Source organism: Panicum hallii, chromosome 1, assembly GCF_002211085.1.
Source record: "Panicum hallii strain FIL2 chromosome 1, PHallii_v3.1, whole genome shotgun sequence".
NCBI classification, from domain to species: domain Eukaryota; kingdom Viridiplantae; phylum Streptophyta; class Magnoliopsida; order Poales; family Poaceae; genus Panicum; species Panicum hallii.
This window is the reverse complement of record NC_038042.1, coordinates 41,833,551-41,851,024: the sequence shown is the minus strand read 5'-3', so window position 1 is coordinate 41,851,024 and position 17,474 is coordinate 41,833,551. Positions and strand designations below refer to the sequence as shown.

Sequence of the window (17,474 nt, the reverse complement as noted above, 5' to 3'; positions counted from 1 at the left end):
CGGGACGCCCCTCAGGACCACATCCTGCCCATTGGATGGGCGGGATGCCCCTGCAGGGACCTCTTCGCGAATTTCTTATTTGCGAAGAGGCCCTCGGGAAACCTCCCGCCCGCTAGATGGGCGGGAGGTCCCCGGCCCCACGTCTGATCGGACAGGAGGCACCCATTTTTCAAAATGTTCCCAACCGGCACCCCTTTTCGCAATTTTATTTTTTTATCTTTTTTAAAAAAAATCGAAAAACGAAGGGCTCGTTTCCTGCAGCAGGCCTAGTTGTAAGCCCATTAGAAATCCAGCCCAGCATACCCACTACGGCTGCCGGTGGCTCTCGTCGTCTTCTCGGCCGATCTCGCGCAGCGCCGCCGCCTCGAGCACATCCCTTCCCCCCTCCTCTACGCTCCCTTCATTCGATTCGAGCTTGTCGCTAGGGTTCTTGACCTCGCTCCACCTTTTCCCATGGCTGACGAAGCCAACCGAACGGTACGTGCAAAGCGGGTCTCGCCACCGCCCGCGCCTTCTTTGCTAGTTTCCGTCCGCCTGATGTCTCGCTGACACTTTCGTGCTTTCCTCGTGCGCAGGCGTTCATGGAGCTGCAGGCCCGGATGTTCGATACCACCGGGAAGCTCAAGCAGGTTACCCCTCTTCTCGCTCCTATTGCTAGCTCACTTCATACTTGAAAAGAAAAATACTGAAGGGAAAGGACTAGCCCTTCTCTTTTAGACTCGTTCCGGGCCATGCATCGCCGTCGACTCGGATCGTGCCTCATCCTTTGGGCATTGTTCGGTTGCCTTGGCCTCGTTTCGTTGTGGGATTGGAACTCCTGCAGTGTTTGTGCATCTTGCTTGTACTACTCTCATGCTGAGTAGAGTTCTAGTGGTTTTTGGATCTCGTTTGGTTGGCTACCAGCCTACAAACCTCCTTACGCTGAATATGCTTATCTGTTAGGAGGATTGGCTATACGGATGGTTCAATGCTTCTTGTTCTAGAAATAGTTCTCTATTCTAAATGTTAACTAAAGAGGCCAGAGTTCAGAGTCAAGGTCCCGAGAGATTTGGCTGTACGGAAGTAGTAAGTGATAATACAGATTGCTATGAAATAGTGGATAGTGGCAGCTTTTAACTGTCCAAAAAAGATTGCTACAAAATGTCTATGTTGTTTTCTCACTGCAAAAGTCAAGTGCAATTAGACATTGATGGATTTATTACTGAAGTTGAAGTGAATGGATTGCTAGGCACAACATTATCTCATCATTTTGGTTCTTGTACAATGCAAAAATATTTTATGTGCACTTTGTAAATACAGATATATTAAATTAGATTGAATTCTGTATCTTCCAAAGTTCCTAATTCCTATGCTTCCATGGCTTTGTGTTTGATGGAATTTCCCTTGAGTTTATTATTTCGGTAACTTATAGCCCATACGTGACAAGATTTTCTGAGACATGATCTCTCTTGTAACGTACCTTGCTTTTGTCAGTTACAAACCCAAATGCGTTCTAAAGAGGGGGAAAAGAAGCGTGCTTACCTCACTCTGGAGGAACTCCGCCAGTTGCCAGATGATACTAACACCTACAAGACTGTTGGTAAGGAAGAATTTTTGTGATTAGATAATCCTATTTCGCCATCTGAAGCCAAGATTACCCATTACATATTTTCCTTGTCCATGAAATGTGTTGAAGACCAATTGAGTTCTGTGCTAAAATGCTGCCAATTATTAATGTGGAATGCTTTACACAGTGATCAGGTGTCAATAGTGAGTACTATTATATAATCATCTAAAGTTGTTGTAACCTGTTGACTATCTTCACTCTGAACGTATGTGGGTTTTGTTATTTGTAGCTGATAACCATCTTGAATAATCCATTCATAAATGTTGTGCTTCCATTAACTACTTTACTTATCCTAATACTTAAGAAGATTATGTAACATGCACCTTGAATTATTTCACGTATAGGGTTTAGAAATTCATGCTGCAAACATGACCAATCGAGATAACCAAAAAGAAAAAAAGAAAAAAAAATAAAACACTAATGAACCACAACCAATGAAAAGTATCAAATAATGATAGCATAGAAGTTCAATATTTTGAACCTAGGTTTTCAGATATGGCAATATTTTCAAAGAGACCCTCTCCTTTATATTGTAGTCAAGTCTGAGTGGTTCTGTAGTCAGATTGTTGAGAGGAAATGTATTCTAATCATCTGAGTGGTTCTGTAGTCAGATTGCCGAGAGGACATGTTAAAGACCTACTTGAATCATTTCTACCTTTTGTAGGGACATTTAAGTAGTCTCATGGTGGAAGTGAATGGTGGTACTGGTTTTTTTGGATATTGTTTGTGGAGCCAATGTCTTAAAAGTAGTGAGCCCAATGATTTTGAATCTTAAGAAAGCAGCCTACTGAATTTGAAACATAAGCTTATCCTGTTGCCTTTTCAATTTTCACTGTTGCCTTTTCAGTTTTCATTGTTTCTGTGTATTCCGGTCCTGTGATAATAAGCCCCTGTTATTGTTGAATGTTGTCTATCATGTTGTGGTTGGGTAATGAAATCATGCAATGTGATCAGGTTGAAGAACTTGCAGTTAACCTAGTTGGTTAACCAAGTTCTAGTGTATTTGTTTTACGCTCTTACAATATTTGTGACTTCCATCATTGTAAACGTTGTGGTGCAGTTGTCCAAATGTTAGTCAATGTCGAATGTGCCTTACTTTCTATTGGTTTTGATGATGGCTACTTTGTTTGCAGGAAAAGTGTAAGTAATCCAACAAGATCTTTCACCATGGAGAGTCAATTTCGTGGTCTTCAACGATATAAATATAATACCATCGCATTTCATTTTTGGACATCCATTTACTTGCAGGTTTATTTTGGAGCCAAAATCATTTCTTTTGAACGAGCAAGAGCAAAAATTTAATGAAAGTGAGAGCGCGATAGCATCAATGCAGGTAAGCTTTATCTCTATTTCTGTTTCTTACGAGTTCTTGAAATCCTTAGAGAAAGCTAACCCAGATTCATTATTTGTATTGGTTTATCCTATAATTAGACTTCCAAGGAATATCTTGAGAAACAGTTGGGAGAAGTGGAGAACAACATCAGAGAGCTGCTTCAACAGGACCCGGGGCTTGCACGCCAGATTCTCTCGATGACTGTCCAATGAGAGTTGTTTATGCTGCATTTGCATATCATCAGGTGTAATTTTACAATTTGATCTGTCTGCAAACTCTGCTTTCCCCTGCTTTACTGTGAGTTGTGGGTGGTGTTTTGCTGCAATGGTCCGTTCCATGTATGGACAAAAGAATTTGCAGTTGCTTCCTGCAATAGTTTGTTGACTGATGCTGGAGCGAACTACTCTTGCCGCGGTCTCACCTGTTGTCTGTTGATCATGTGTTTTGGTGTGGAAATCAGGAACTTCTCCATCTGCTGACTTATGGGGACCTCTACCTTTTTTTAGGAGAGCTGAAGAACTCTACTGGCACCAATACTTTTTTTAGTAAGAACTAGTATGTTAAATAGTTTGTATATCTTGTATTGCAATTGCCGTGCCCGACAGAGGATGCTGCCCACACACGTGAGCTTTCTTGCGCCGTATCCTACTCCAGTGCTTGCTGTAGTGCTGAGAAACCATCGTTGGCAGGTAAGGTGTGAGTTTAATGAAGACCGTATGAATGTATTATCGTACTATAATGTTGAAGGATCAGGATAACGCGCTATAGGCGTGACATGTCACGACACCCTATCCTATCCTGTGCTAGCATGTGTGAGGTGAGCAGGCGGGAGCGCACTTTGCCCATCAACGGATGTCACCGCTGATGTAGACACAAAAGATAGCTTATTATCTTAAACTAGTATAATTCTCTCATCAAGCATCCGTTTTCAAACTCGTTTGCACTATGTTCTTGATGACAAGATCTACAATATAAGACCCATATTTGATATATTTTGAAACCATTTTTATATTACTATTTGCTTATGTTGAATGTACAATGGTAATTTATATACAAATGCGTAGTGACCTGTTGCCTAATATAAATTTATATATGGGCATGTAGCAACTTATGTTGTGCAGTGTAATAACTTATGTCTAGTACCATATTTTGTATCAACTTAGTATTAGTTAATATAGAGAAAAAGTGTTACATCTCCTTTTTGTTAACACTTGTGAAAACATAATGTAACAATTAACAACTTATGTAGAGATAATGTATCAACATAGATACCGTAACAACTTATTATGTTGACTTTACCTAAAAAATTAATACAATTTTTATTGGGACTATTGCATTCTTGCCCCTACTTTGAACCCCAATTGTGATTTTACCCCCTCTTTTTTCTACTTTGCATTTGTATCCTTACTGTTTAGAAATGAAGCCTCCGTTTACCCCTATTTTCTAACACTGTTAGCTGCATCCCAAATAAAATAATTAGAAAAATAACAAAAGCCCTGCAAAAACAAACATACCTCTTATCCCTTATCTCTTCTCCCCGAACCAGACCTCTCTCTTCCTCTCGTTTTCTCTCGCGTCTAGAGGCCGGTGCCTTAGCGGTGGTGGTGGCGGCGGGCATGGGGGTCGCGGCCTGGAGGAGCGCGACGGCGGGAGGGCGGCTCGGCCAGGGCGTGTTCAGGACGGGCTCGGGTGGCCAGGTCGCTGCTCGGGGGCGGGCGGGCGCGGGAGGCTCGCCTAGCGACGCGGCTACGGGTGCGCGGGGGCGGCCAGCGCACGGCTCGCCCGATGGTGCAGCTCGGCCAGGGCACGGGCAGGCAGACGGGCGCCCATGGAGCCGGAGTCCAGAGCCATGGAGTTGGTGCCTAAGTACAAAATTCGACCTCTGACTGTGTACTGGCCAATTGTGGGACGAATTAACCGGGTAGACCAAGAATATCTAGAATGAAGTCATATGATGAGGCTAGCACTAGCAAAAAGAGGAAGCCATGTTCTGAATGTAATGAACTAGACCATATAGCTAAGCATTGCCAAGAAGGTCCCACAGCTAGTCAAAAGAGAAGCTTTGAGCTTCACAAAATGGATCATCTTCACAAACCTCAGTGTGAGTGATGGATTTCTAACTATTTGTATTTTTTTCCTTCTTTATGTAGTCAAATTGTTCACTAAACCATTTTTCTACCTTTGTGTGAAGTGCAAGTACAGGTGCAAGTGTAACAGGAAGAGGGAGAGGGAGGGGAAGAGGAAGAGGAAGGGGAAATCCAAGTGAAAGTGAAGTTGGAACAGAAGGTGCTGGAGGAGGAAGGGGAAGAGGAAGAGGAAGAGAAAGAGGAAGAGGAAGAAGGGGAGGAACAGGAGGGAGATTGGTTGCATTGTTAGGGATAGATGCATAAATATGATGCAGCCACTGAACATGTAATGTACTAGTTGCTTTTGTTGGACATCTATGTTGGGATGTGATCTGGTGGTGCTTCTCTTTTGGATATGTATGATGGGATATTATCTATCTATATATATGTATGTGGTTTGAACTTACTTTTGTGTGTCATGATGCTGTTCAAATTCTGTCAAATTCTTATTCATATTCTTATTGAAATGTTGCTGAAATATAATGGCAAACAAGGGTATATTCACAAAGTTCTAAAAAGTAGGGGTATATTCTCATGGGCAAAATTATCTTCTTTGATACTGTTATGTGATGTTCACGGAGCAGGGGTAAAATGAGGCTTCGTTTCCAAACAGTAAGGGTAAAAATGCAAAGTGAAAGAAAGTGGGGGCAAAATCACAATTGAGGTTCAAAACAGGGGCAAGAACACAATAGCCCATTTTTATTTGTTACCACTTTCGAAAATATAATGTAACAACTTATGCAGAGATGGTGTATCAACTTATGTAAAGATGAATATCTAGTAATAAAAATTATGTAGATTGTTGAACAATCTAAATGTTGTCACCAGTATATCCAATTTAATAGGGACCTATAGTGGCAACTTATGTTGAATTAAATATGATAACTTATGTAAACCATAAAGTAACTTGTATTGTATTATAAAAGGTTTTACAACATATGCAATATCTAGTTACATAGAGACGATGTACCAATTTATGAAACGACTTTTGACAACTTATCTATAGTAGCACCATTTATTTATTACAATTTCATCCTTGTTCTTCTCTTGTCACTTGGTGCTTCATGAATTTTTATGTATAACTTCTAGGCTACGTGACCTTCCTCTCCGGCCTTTGAATTCTAAAAGAAGCAAGTCCTTGTCTTTGGGAAGTGAGCTAGTTCGCCAAGTTCGAGTTTGTACTTCCCCACCATGCTGAAAATTAACATGTGAATCGAAGTAATGAAATGGTGAAAAAAGAAGTAAACATGACTTGAAATAAAGTAATGGATTGGTAAAATAATATGTTTCATGTATTTCTCATGTTACTGACCAAAGCAAAATTAAAACAACTTATTCTAAATGATCAAGTCTCTTTATGCACTCAGCATATGGGTTGAATTGACCTAATGAAATTGCCACAACTCAAATGTAATCTGCATAGACTCTACACCCTAATGAACTTTAATGAAATTGCTAGAAGTAACCTATAATGCATAAGCTGCAAGAACTGAACTCTGCATAATTGTTAACAGTAGCTTTTTATAAACTAATTTTGTGGAAGAGACTACAATGATAAATTCGATATGCTGCAAGGACTAATGGACTTATCACTGCATACATGTGTTTTTACGTGAACTGGTAAACCTTTCCGTTGAAAAGGAAAACATCATCACTTCCCATAACTTTTCCTTCCTCCATTTTCTCTAGATTATTAGCTGCACCCTTTTTTTCCTTCTAATATCTTGAAAAAAGGTGCATAGAAATAGTTCATCATGAATATAAGTTGCTACATAGTTTTCTATATAGGTTGTATCTGATTCCAAGGAGGCTATCAAAACCAACACTTGCAATGAGAGCTTTCTGATTATTTTTAAGGGTTATGTTGATCTTGATGAGTTTGTTTGCTGATTCTTTGTTTCTAAGATCCTGAAATAAAAGGTGCGTATGACTAGTTCCAGCATGCATTGATTAGTGGGTGAAAAATAAAAAAGTTATGCCTTGCACATAGGTTTCTATCATTAGGTTGATGGTAAAAAAACTTGTAAGGTGCCACATATAGTGTAAATTGCCACATAGTTCCTACTCATATTGCTGGTAGACAGACTATAAGTTGCCCAAAGTATTTCTATATATTATTTTGATATTTAGACTGACTATAAAGCATTTTGGCGAGTTTATTTGCTTACCTTTTCTTCTAACATACTAAAAAAAACGTGCATATAAATTAAGCTTAGCATAAAAAAGAAGTTGTTATATGTATTCCAGGGCCGCACCGGGCCCCCAAAACTGAGGGGGCCCTAATTAGTAGTTAATTAAGCCCAATTAACTTCCAGATCCAGTTAGCATTCCACGTCCATTGACTCAGACGGACGCCTTGCCCTCGTCGCCTCATGCGACGACATGACATCCTGCCTGGGCGCCTGGCTTCGGCAGTTCAACCCAGCCACACAGGATGCACCGCGCCGAGCCGCCGACTTGCCGATTGCTGCTGTCGCCGAGCTGTGCGTTGAGTCCATCGCTAATCTTTTATCATCTAGCCATTGAGTTCAGTCCCTGCGCTTGTGGCCCCTCTCATAGTCTATCTAATTTCACATTTCTCCATAGGATGCGGACGGTGCATTAGTGTGTGTTATCGGCTTCTTGCCTCCTGGACTGCTTATCTGGTGGATGCTTGAGCTTCGGTTATATTAAACCTACGCCATCACATTTTGCATCAGTGTTTGATCACATATTTGGTTACTTATATTTCTTTACAACAGGGCCTCACTACGTTAGATCCGGGTACACGGGACTGTGCACGTGGCATACTTTTTCTAGAATAAGGGATGGAACATGGCTCACACTGTACATCTGTTCTAACTACTCGTAGCATAATAGAACTACTCATACAGTAGTCAAACTAGTCGGATACGGTAGGAAACTATCTGAAAAGTACTCGAGTAGGACTTCTAGACTTGTACCCGATTAGAACTTCCATATAAACCTATTCGTTCAGACTATATAAAGGCGGACAGGGATCCCCTCCAAACAGGAGATAAGACGTAGGGTATAACGCTCTCGGTGGCCCGAACCTGTCTAAACTTTGTGTTCCTTGCGCTTTCGAGTTTCTGATCTCGGCGACACCCTACCTACAAACTCACCACCTCGGTGGTATCACTCGGTGGGTGTGGCGGTAAAACACTGACAGCTAGCGCACCAGGTAGGGGTGTTCATCGAGCATCAACCAGAAATTCGATGGTATTCTTCAACTTCACCAGCGCTGTGCTCGACGAGGCCACAACTTTCATCTTTGGCTCTTGAATTTGCATCGCCAACGGTTTGGGTGGCTTCAACAGCCACCTAGTCGACTCCAGGGAGCCGGAGACCTCTGCATCAGCTCGAAGCAGCGACCTCAACGAGTTCATCGACAACCTCAACGAGTTGCTGCTCCCCAATCTGGTCCTGCAGATTGAAAAGATATCCGTTTTCGACGCGACTTTCACTCATGATGCACCAGAACTAGTCGGATCGGACTCAAACTGATCTGAGGGGACCACATAATCTAAGTCCCTCTCCGACTTTGGAGGAGGACTTATATCTGCTACTCAAGCCCAGGGACGTGGGAGCCACCGCTTGCCGGGGGGTTCCATTTTTGACAACTACTCGGACTCCAACGAAGAGTACTCGTCGTTTAGTACTACACCTTCAAGCTAGAGCCGAGGAGGACTCAGAGACGAGGGAGCCACCACCCGTCGGGGGCCCCCCTGCTCTTGAAAACCACTCACAACCTGATAACTACCCCGAATCCTTTTTGGGCAACCATATGGGTTTAACTATAACATTTACGCCGCAAGGCCGTTTCGTGTACTGGAAGGGCTTAGAGCCCTCCGAACTACTCGACTACGAGTCCCGCCTTGTGGCCTTCGTGCAGGAATTGCCCTTCCAGTAGGGCAAACCTCTCTCTCCCATCGCGAAAGAGGAAGACGGTAGAAAAGAGCTACTCGAGTATAGCCCTTCGGCTAACAACTCGCCGGATCGTCAAGTCTACATGGCCTCCCTTCGCAACGCGGATGACAACGAGCTGGGTCCCGAGTATCATGACGAGCAACTCGCGGACGTCTCTGCCGACGAGCCCACAGCTGACACCCCTAGGACAAGAACGAGGAGCACCAAAGGATCCGGCGGGTCAAGAATGCCAAGCGCGCCCAGCGCAGGCGGACCGCGAAAAATCGCGCTCACAATCCAATGTACCAAAAGAAACCTCAACAACACTTTTGCAGCAACCGTGGATCGGGAGTACCGTACACCGATTGGCGCCATCGCAGAAGCAGCTCTACTAGCCCAATAGCTACCACTTAACCCTCAGATACAAAGGCTGCAGTATCTGACCCAGCGCGCACTTGTGCAACTCGATGGGCAACATCCAGTGTCTTCCACTCGGAATCTGCCCTCGAGGTCTGAGCACCATGGCAAAACTGCGCTGATCGGTCGCATCCTCGGAGGAGTCCCCGGGAACCGGAGGAATGACAGCCGCCAGCGAAACGAGGGTCACCCGTCCGTGCGTGACAACGATGAACAAGAAGTACAACAATCTAATCATCAACCTCAGAACCAGTGTGGTGCAAGACCTCAAGGCCAAGCTCCACTCGAGGCCAGCCTTCACGACGCTCCCACGATCAACCTCAGGCATAATATCAATGACGGCCGCAATGCACGGCATGTTATCAAAGCAAGGAGAAGGGACCGTACCAATAGGTACCACGACGATGACGACAATGACCGCTTCCCCGTCTTCACCTCCAACATCACCAATAAATTCTATCCCAAGGAGTTCAAACCAGTCGGAATCCCCAAGTACGACGGCAAGCAGGACCCGCGCCAGTGGATCCGATGCTACTCCATTGCCATCGAGGTTTCAGGGGGATCCAAGTCTACCAAAACTCTCTACTTTCCGGTAGCTCTAGAGTCTACACCCCTCACGTGGCTTGAAAGCCTCAAGCCAAACTCCATCGACTCTTGGAAGAACCTCAAGCGGGCCTTCATCGACAACTTCCAAGGATCCATGATCAGAGTGAGCACTCGCCACGATCTATCCCATGTGAAGCAAGAGATGAACGAGACCCTGAGGTCCACCATCACCAACATCACTGACGAGGACGTCATCCGTTGCTTCCAGAACAGGCTCTTCTCGAAGCACACGTACCACGACTTCGGACGCAATCGCCCGACTACTGCCGTGGAGCTACGTGACATGATGGCACGGTGGGCTGACCAAGAGGAAGAGGAGAACGACCGCTTCCCCAAGCGCAACAGCGACAAGCAGGGCAATGGCAACGGCCACTTCGACAAGAGCCAGCGGAGCCACTCGGGGAACCCCCGAAAGCGCAAGCCAGACCAAGAAGTTGCGGCTGTTGAGCGCAACCTGCGTGGCAAGAAGTTGGGGAATAATGACACACAATTTGAGAAAGTCTTGCACAAATAATTTCCGATGCACCCGAAGTTGCAACACACGCTCTTCGAGTGCGTCAGCCTCCGCAAGTCACTCAATGCCCCACCCCTCCCTCAAGCAGGAAAGCAAAAGGACTAGGAGGACGACGACGAGGGTGACATGTCGAGGGCTCAAGACTTCCTGGATCCGAAGAACGTCATCAACATCATCTTCAGCGGAGACGGCGGATTCCCCTCCAAGCGCGAAACAGAAGTTGGCCCTGCGCGAAATTCTCTCTGTAGAGCTGGCCACGCAAAAGCCTCTGAGATACAGTGAGGTACCGATCTCCTTCTCTAGGGATGATCAATGGACCAGCTTCTCCGAGCCGGGAAAATTCCCGCTCATTCTAGATCCTATCGTGATGGGCTCACAGCTCACCCGAGTACTCATTGACGGCGGGAGGGGCCTCAACCTGCTTTTTGCGAGTACTCTGAAGAAGATGGGCCTAGATATCTCCAAGATGCTCACCCCTAGCAGAGCTCCTTTCTACGGCATCGTCCCGGGAAACGCGGCTACACCATTCGGCTCAGTGGTCCTGCCATTACCTTTGGGACGAAGGATAACTACCGCACTGAGTACATCAAGTTCGAGGTGGCTGACTTTGACTCGTCTTATCATGCCATCCTTGGCAGACCGGCACTAACCAAGTTCATGGTCGTGCCCCACTACATCTACCTGCTACTCAAGATGCCAGGCAAGACAGACATACTCACGCTTCGTGGCGACCTGAAGAAGTCGTACGACTGCGACCAGGAGGCAATCGAGTACGCCACAGCATCACATGTGTTAGAGTTGTCTGCAGAACTACTTGCAGCCGCGCAGAAGCACACCGACTCAGAGATGGAGATCTCCAGCCAGCGGCCTAGCCAGTCGAGGGTTAAACCCAACCCCAGCGACATCGGCATCAAGGCCATCCAGCTGGAAGAAGGTGACTCGTCCAAGACTGCTTTGATCGGAGGTGGCTTGAGTGACAAATAGGAAAGCGCGCTCGTCAGCTTCCTTAGGGCTAACCGAGATATATTTGCGTGGAAGCCAGCGGATATGCCAGTGGTGCCCAAGGAGTTGATTGAGCATTGCCTAAAATTTGACCTTAAAGCCACTCCGAAGAAGCAACGACTATGACGCTTTGCCCCCGACAAGAGGGAGGCCATCAAAAAGGAGCTAGCAAAACTACTCGCGGCTGGTTTTATTAAAGTAGTCTACCATCCCGAGTGGTTAGCTAACCCTGTACTAGTTTTGGAAAAGAATAATATTGAATGGAGGATGTGTATGGATTATACTAATCTCAACAAACACTGCCCGAAGGATCCCTTCGCGCTCCCACACATCGACCAGGTCATCGACTCTACGACTGGCTGTGTCCTGCTCTCTTTCCTTGACTGCTACTCGGGCTACCACCAGATCGCTCTCTTGAGAGCAGATCAGATCAAAACAGTGTTCATCACCCCCCTTTGGAGCGTATTCATACACAACAATATCATTCGGGTTGAAGAACGCAGGAGCCAGCTATCAACGGGCCATCCAACTGTGCCTTGCGGACCAGCTACATCGCAACATTGAAGCTTACGTGGACGACGTGGTCATCAAGACCAGATCCCACGATGAGTTCATCGCTGATCTCGAATAAACATTCAACAGCTCGCAGAAGATTTGATGGAAGCTTAACCCGATGAAGTGCGTCTTCAATGTGCCACAAGGAAAACTACTTGGTTTCATTGTTAGTCACCGAGGAACTGAAGCAAACCCGGAGAGAAGATCACCGCCATCACAGCCATGGATGCTCCACGGACGATCAAGGATGTCCAGAAGCTCACAGGCTACATGGTAGCTCTGAACAGATTCATCTCCCGACTTAGAGAACGGGGAATACCCTTCTTCAAATTGCTCAAGCATCATGACAAGTTCCAGTGGATTGAGGAGGCAAAGCAGGTGCTGCAAGATCTCAAGCACCATTTGGAGTCGCCCCTATCCTGATGGCTCCCCAACCAGGTGAGAACCTGCTACTCTACATCGCCGCGACTACTCACGTCGTCAGTACGGCAATCATGGTGGACCGCCAGGAGGAAGGCCATGCCTTCGAGGTGTAGCGACCAGTCTACTTCATCAGCGAAGTCCTTTCTGAATCCAAGGTTCGTTACCCGATAATTCAAAAACTATTCTACGGTATACTCATCACCTCCATGAAGCTTCGTCATTATTTCTACGTATACAACATGTTGGTGGTCACCGACTTCCCATTGGCGGATATCCTCCACAATCGGGATGCCACCGGGCGCTTCTTCAAGTGGGAAGTGGAGCTAGGGGCCCTCACCCTCGACTTCAAGCCCCGGACGGCCATCAAGTCACAGGCACTAGTCGATTTCATGGCGGAGTGGCGAGAAAACCAAGTGGAAGCTCCAGCCAACCAACCAGAGCATTGGGTCATGTACTTTGATGGCTCACTTAAGCTCGTTCACGGTGGCGCGGGTGTACTTTTCATCAGTCCGAGAGAACAACTCAAGTATGTATTCCAAATACTATTTGAGGTACGAGGCACTATTGCATGGGCTACGCGTGGTAGTCTCTCTGGGCATTAAGCGACTACTTATCTATGGTGATTCCTTACTGGTGGTCCAACAAGTCAACAAGGAGTGGGATGTCAAAAAGGACACCATGGATGCGTACGTTATGGAGATACGCAAGCTCGATAACAAGTTCTCTGGGTTGGAAATCCACCATGTGATCCGTGACAACAACGTGGGAGCATATGTGCTCTCCAAACTGGGTTCTGATCGAGCTAACGTTCCACCGGGAGTTTTCGTTCATGAGATGCTTCACCCTTCCATCAAGTTCCATTGCTCAAGATCCAAAGGAACCTGACCGAGAGGTCTTGATGATCGAGGTCGACTGGAAAGTGACCTTCATTGACTACATCCAGGAGCACAAACTACCCCCTGGCGTTGACCCAAAAGGCGCTAAAGCTACTTGCATCCTATGATGCAGTAAATGTTACGTTCTAGTCAGGGGTAACCTGTATAAGTGTGGATTAGCATCAGGCATACTCATGAAGTGTATCCGCACGGAGGAGGGCAGAGAGATACTCCAAGAGATTCACAAAGGCGTGTGCAGGAACCATGCGGCTTCTCGCACACTAGTCGGCAAGGCTTTTAGATCTGGTTTCTACTGGCCGACTACTTTGGCAGATGCCAAAGCACTCGTTCACCGGTGTACAAACTGCCAGTTCTTTAGCAAACTGCCCCATGTCCCGGCTTATAACCTCATCACCATACCACCCTCATGGCCATTTGCATGCTGGGGCGTGGACATGATAGAGCTCTTAACAACTGCGCCAGGAGGTTTCACACACGTGTTGGTGGCCATCGATAAGTTTACCAAGTGGATCGAGTACAAGCCAATCACAACGCTTTCTGTAGATCGACTAGTATCTTGTGTTACTGAAGGAGCCTCATGCTCATACTTCCAGTACGAGTCCATTTTACTGGTTAACGATTGGTATTACGAGCAAGTTTGCTGAAGGGGCCTCGCTCCCATACTTCTAGTAACAGATTACTAGTTCTCGACTAGTACCTTGTGTTACTGAAGGGGTCTCGCGCTCATACTTCCAGTACAACTCTATTTTACTGGTTTACGACTGGTATTATACGCAAATTTGCTGAAGGGGCCTCGCTCCTATACTTCCAGTAACAGAATACTAGTTTCTGACTAGTATCTTGTGTTACTAAAGGGGCCTCGCTCCCATAACAAGGTGTTTTACTAGTTTACAAATAGTTCTACACCTATTCGACTACTTCAACTACTCGTCTCGCCTACAAATCTAGTCAGGATCGACTCCAACTAGACGGCTTCATTGATTGTTCAAGATCCAGCGGCTACTTAGCCGATGCCTGGGCTCGGGGGCTGGCGCCACCAACTGCTAGGTATATTCTATGCTACTCATCTAGCTCCTTGGCTCGGGGGTTGGATGCGATAAGGCACTCAGCGTGCTTCTAGGAACAGCTCTCATGCTTTAACGTTGGACGCTGTAAAATTACTCGAAAGTACCTGATTCAAGAGGCTTTTGAAGATTTATCTTGGGAATATGATTGTTAACCATTATTTTAGGAATTTTATTCCGAAATAAGGGATTTTTTCAGATTATTAACTAGAGGTCTTATTTAGTCATTGACTCAGGGAACAAGATCTGTTTTGAGAGGTAATTTCGGGCATATTTTGGAGAAGTTATTTGCTTAACCATTTTTTCAGGGAATTCTTTTCGAAAAAATAGGTTTTCGAATTACTGAGCCAACTTGCCCATCTTAACCCTCGAATCTTTACTGTCGTATATTGCATGTCACGATTCTTTGGATCCTTTATTCCAAATCTTGGGATTTAGATTCAAGACTCGGGGCCCGCGGGACATGTATCATCAGCGAATTATTTTTCAAATCTGTTGGAAGATAAGGATAGAAGACTCAAGATTAAATTGACTCTCAGCCTGATTCTACGAGTCAACCTAAGGCTCGGGGGATACTCCATATGGTGTGCAAGTTTAATTGCACCCCATATAAATGAAGACTTGACAACAACTCGAGGCATGAGCACGTCACAGTCTCGATGCAGCTAAGGAAGTACTCGAAGGACACCTTCAAGATGAAGTTTGGGGGAACTCGAAAACGCCTTCAGAAGTACTCGGACGCCTGCAATACTCAACTACGAAGAGTTCGGTGGCTTATCAGTCCCGGGCACACGGGACTGTGCACGGGCGTACTTTTCCTAGGATAAGGGATGCGACATAGAACACGTCCTACATCTATTATAACTACTCGTAGCGTAGTAGGACTACTCATACGGCAGTCAATCTAGTCGGTCATGGTAGGAAACTATCCGAAAAGTACTCGGTTAGAACTCCTGGACTTGTACCCGACCAGGACTTCTATGTAAACCTGTCCCCCCAGACTATATAAGGGCGGACAGGGACCCCCTCCAAACATGAGATCACCCCATCACCACCTAAGAAAATATAAACCACACAGGACGTAGGGTATTACACTCTCGGCAGCCTGAACCTGTCTAAAACTTGTGTTCTTGATATCGGTGACACACGACCTACAAACTTACCACCTCGGGAGCATCCCAAACACCAACACACTACTTGTTTCGCACTGGGGCCTCAAAATTCTTGGGCCCTGATGTATTCCTATGTAGGTTGCAGGGTACAACCGTGCAGGACTATAACTTGCTACATATGTTACTAGGTTGCTAGGTATAGAAATATAAGCTGCTACATAGGTTTTACGGGTGAAAAAAAGTAAAGCTTACCACATAGCCTACTATATACAGTTGCCCCCTAGCGCACACCACAAACATAAAAAATTCCTATATATATATGGTATTAGATATTTCGGAACGTATCCATATGAAAAAAAAAGAGTGATTACCTTCTCTGATTATTTTTTCACTTCATTGCCTTCTTCTAGCTTGCGTTTCCTCTTTTCAACTTTAGCCTCCCATTCTGGGTTCACATTCAAATCTAAAAGAAGACCTGGTTGTTCTCTTTGGCATGAAGTTGTATCAATAACTTCAAGTTTGCACTTCCGTGTCATGCTGAAAAAAGAAAAAAAAGATATCAAACAAAAAATACACTTGATATTTTCATAATCTGTGTTATGATTTGAAAACAACTGAGGATTAGGAGCTGGTGAGGGTAATTTTTTTGCAAAAAACTGAGGATGCTTTGCATAGGTTGTTGTGTTGTGTTATGCGTTAAGTTGCTGTAATATGATCCGAAAATAACGAAAAATGGCAGTGCATGTGCTCTGAATAAGTTGCTACATGCTGATCCAAACCAAAAAAAATCAACCTCTGATTAAGTTGCTACATGTTTGGATGTGACATGACTTATATTAGTTGTTTCTGAAGAGTTTCTAAGATCAGTTCCTAAAGAAAATATTATACTGATACGTGCTACATCTCCACTGTTAGGTTTAGGGATCGACTAAGCGTGAGTTAGCTCGGTGATTAGCAAAAAATAATATATCATTTGAGTCTAACTTAGAGGGTAACAGAGAGAGGGAGAGAGGGAAAGAGATGCCGTACCCCCGGTTGATGTGCCGGAATCGCCATTGCTTGCCATGGCGATGAAGAACCCGAGCCGTAGACGAAGACGAGGGTGGAGTGGGGCCGGCGGTGAAGTCGAGCAGAGGCGGCGGCGCTTGGTGCAGAGGCGGCGGCGCTTCCCGTCACTTCAGCGCCCCCTTAGATCGGATCGGGTAGGGTTTTAGGTGGGCTACAGGCACGGCGACGAACCTCGTATCGCGTGCCCCGGCCCCCACCTCCTATTTATTTTGGCGCTGCGCGACGGGGGCCCACACGCCATTGACTTGGCTGTGCGCCCCCGATCGGGGCGCGTAACGGACTCCGGATCGGTCGTTGGACCGATCCGGGTCGAGATCAAGTTAACATTCTCCCCTTTGATCTCTACTAACGTACTTACTTCTTACGTCCGATTTCATTCAGATTAGTACATTGAGCATGCCTCGTCTCAACAGTTATTACTATTGGATTAACAGCCACAACTTACCTTTCTGTTTGAAACAGAACCATACTTTTGGGCCCTTACTGTCCAGGAATCATAGGCTTTCCCGTAAACCCATGCCGGCTAAGTGTTCTCTGAACACATTGGGTGGTAAGCCTTTTGTGAGCGGATCCGCTAACATCTTCTTTGTGCTCAAATACTCAAGACTGATTGTATGATCCTGGATTTGCTCTTTAACAACATAAAACTTTATGTCAATGTGTTTGGCAGCTCCACTTGACTTGTTGTTGTGAGCGTAAAATACTGCAGGCTCATTGTCGCAGTACATCTTTAGTGGTTTTTCTATGCTGTCAACCACTCTTAATCCGGGTATGAATTTCTTTAGCCATTTAACCTGCCCCGATGCCTCGTAACAAGCTATAAATTCTGCATACATCGTAGATGAT

The 17,474-nt window shown here is 45.4% G+C and overlaps 1 protein-coding gene and 1 long non-coding RNA gene across 3 annotated transcripts; one reads left to right on the top strand and one right to left on the bottom strand.

The window, feature by feature from the left end:
- Nucleotides 1-285: 285 nt before the first annotated feature.
- On the top strand, nt 286-3,444 carry LOC112895229 (prefoldin subunit 1). 2 transcript variants are annotated; one of them, XM_025963269.1, is made up of 6 exons: nt 286-477; nt 576-629; nt 1,474-1,579; nt 2,667-2,746; nt 2,855-2,939; nt 3,038-3,444. In XM_025963269.1, exons 1-5 carry the CDS (start codon nt 454-456, stop codon nt 2,906-2,908), a joined length of 318 nt encoding a protein of 105 aa, XP_025819054.1. In that variant the 5' UTR covers nt 286-453; the 3' UTR covers nt 2,909-2,939; nt 3,038-3,444. The 2 variants fall into 2 exon arrangements, with proteins under 2 accessions (XP_025819054.1, XP_025818985.1); XM_025963200.1 differs by having other exon boundaries at nt 297-477; nt 2,740-2,746.
- A 2,678-nt stretch (nt 3,445-6,122) lies between these two features.
- Nucleotides 6,123-16,680, bottom strand: LOC112881692. The gene is made up of 3 exons (XR_003226500.1): nt 16,590-16,680; nt 15,932-16,097; nt 6,123-6,259 (listed from the first exon to the last, which is right to left on the bottom strand). It is a non-coding gene; the product is annotated as an uncharacterized LOC112881692 (long non-coding RNA).
- Between the last annotated feature and the right edge of the window lie 794 nt (nt 16,681-17,474).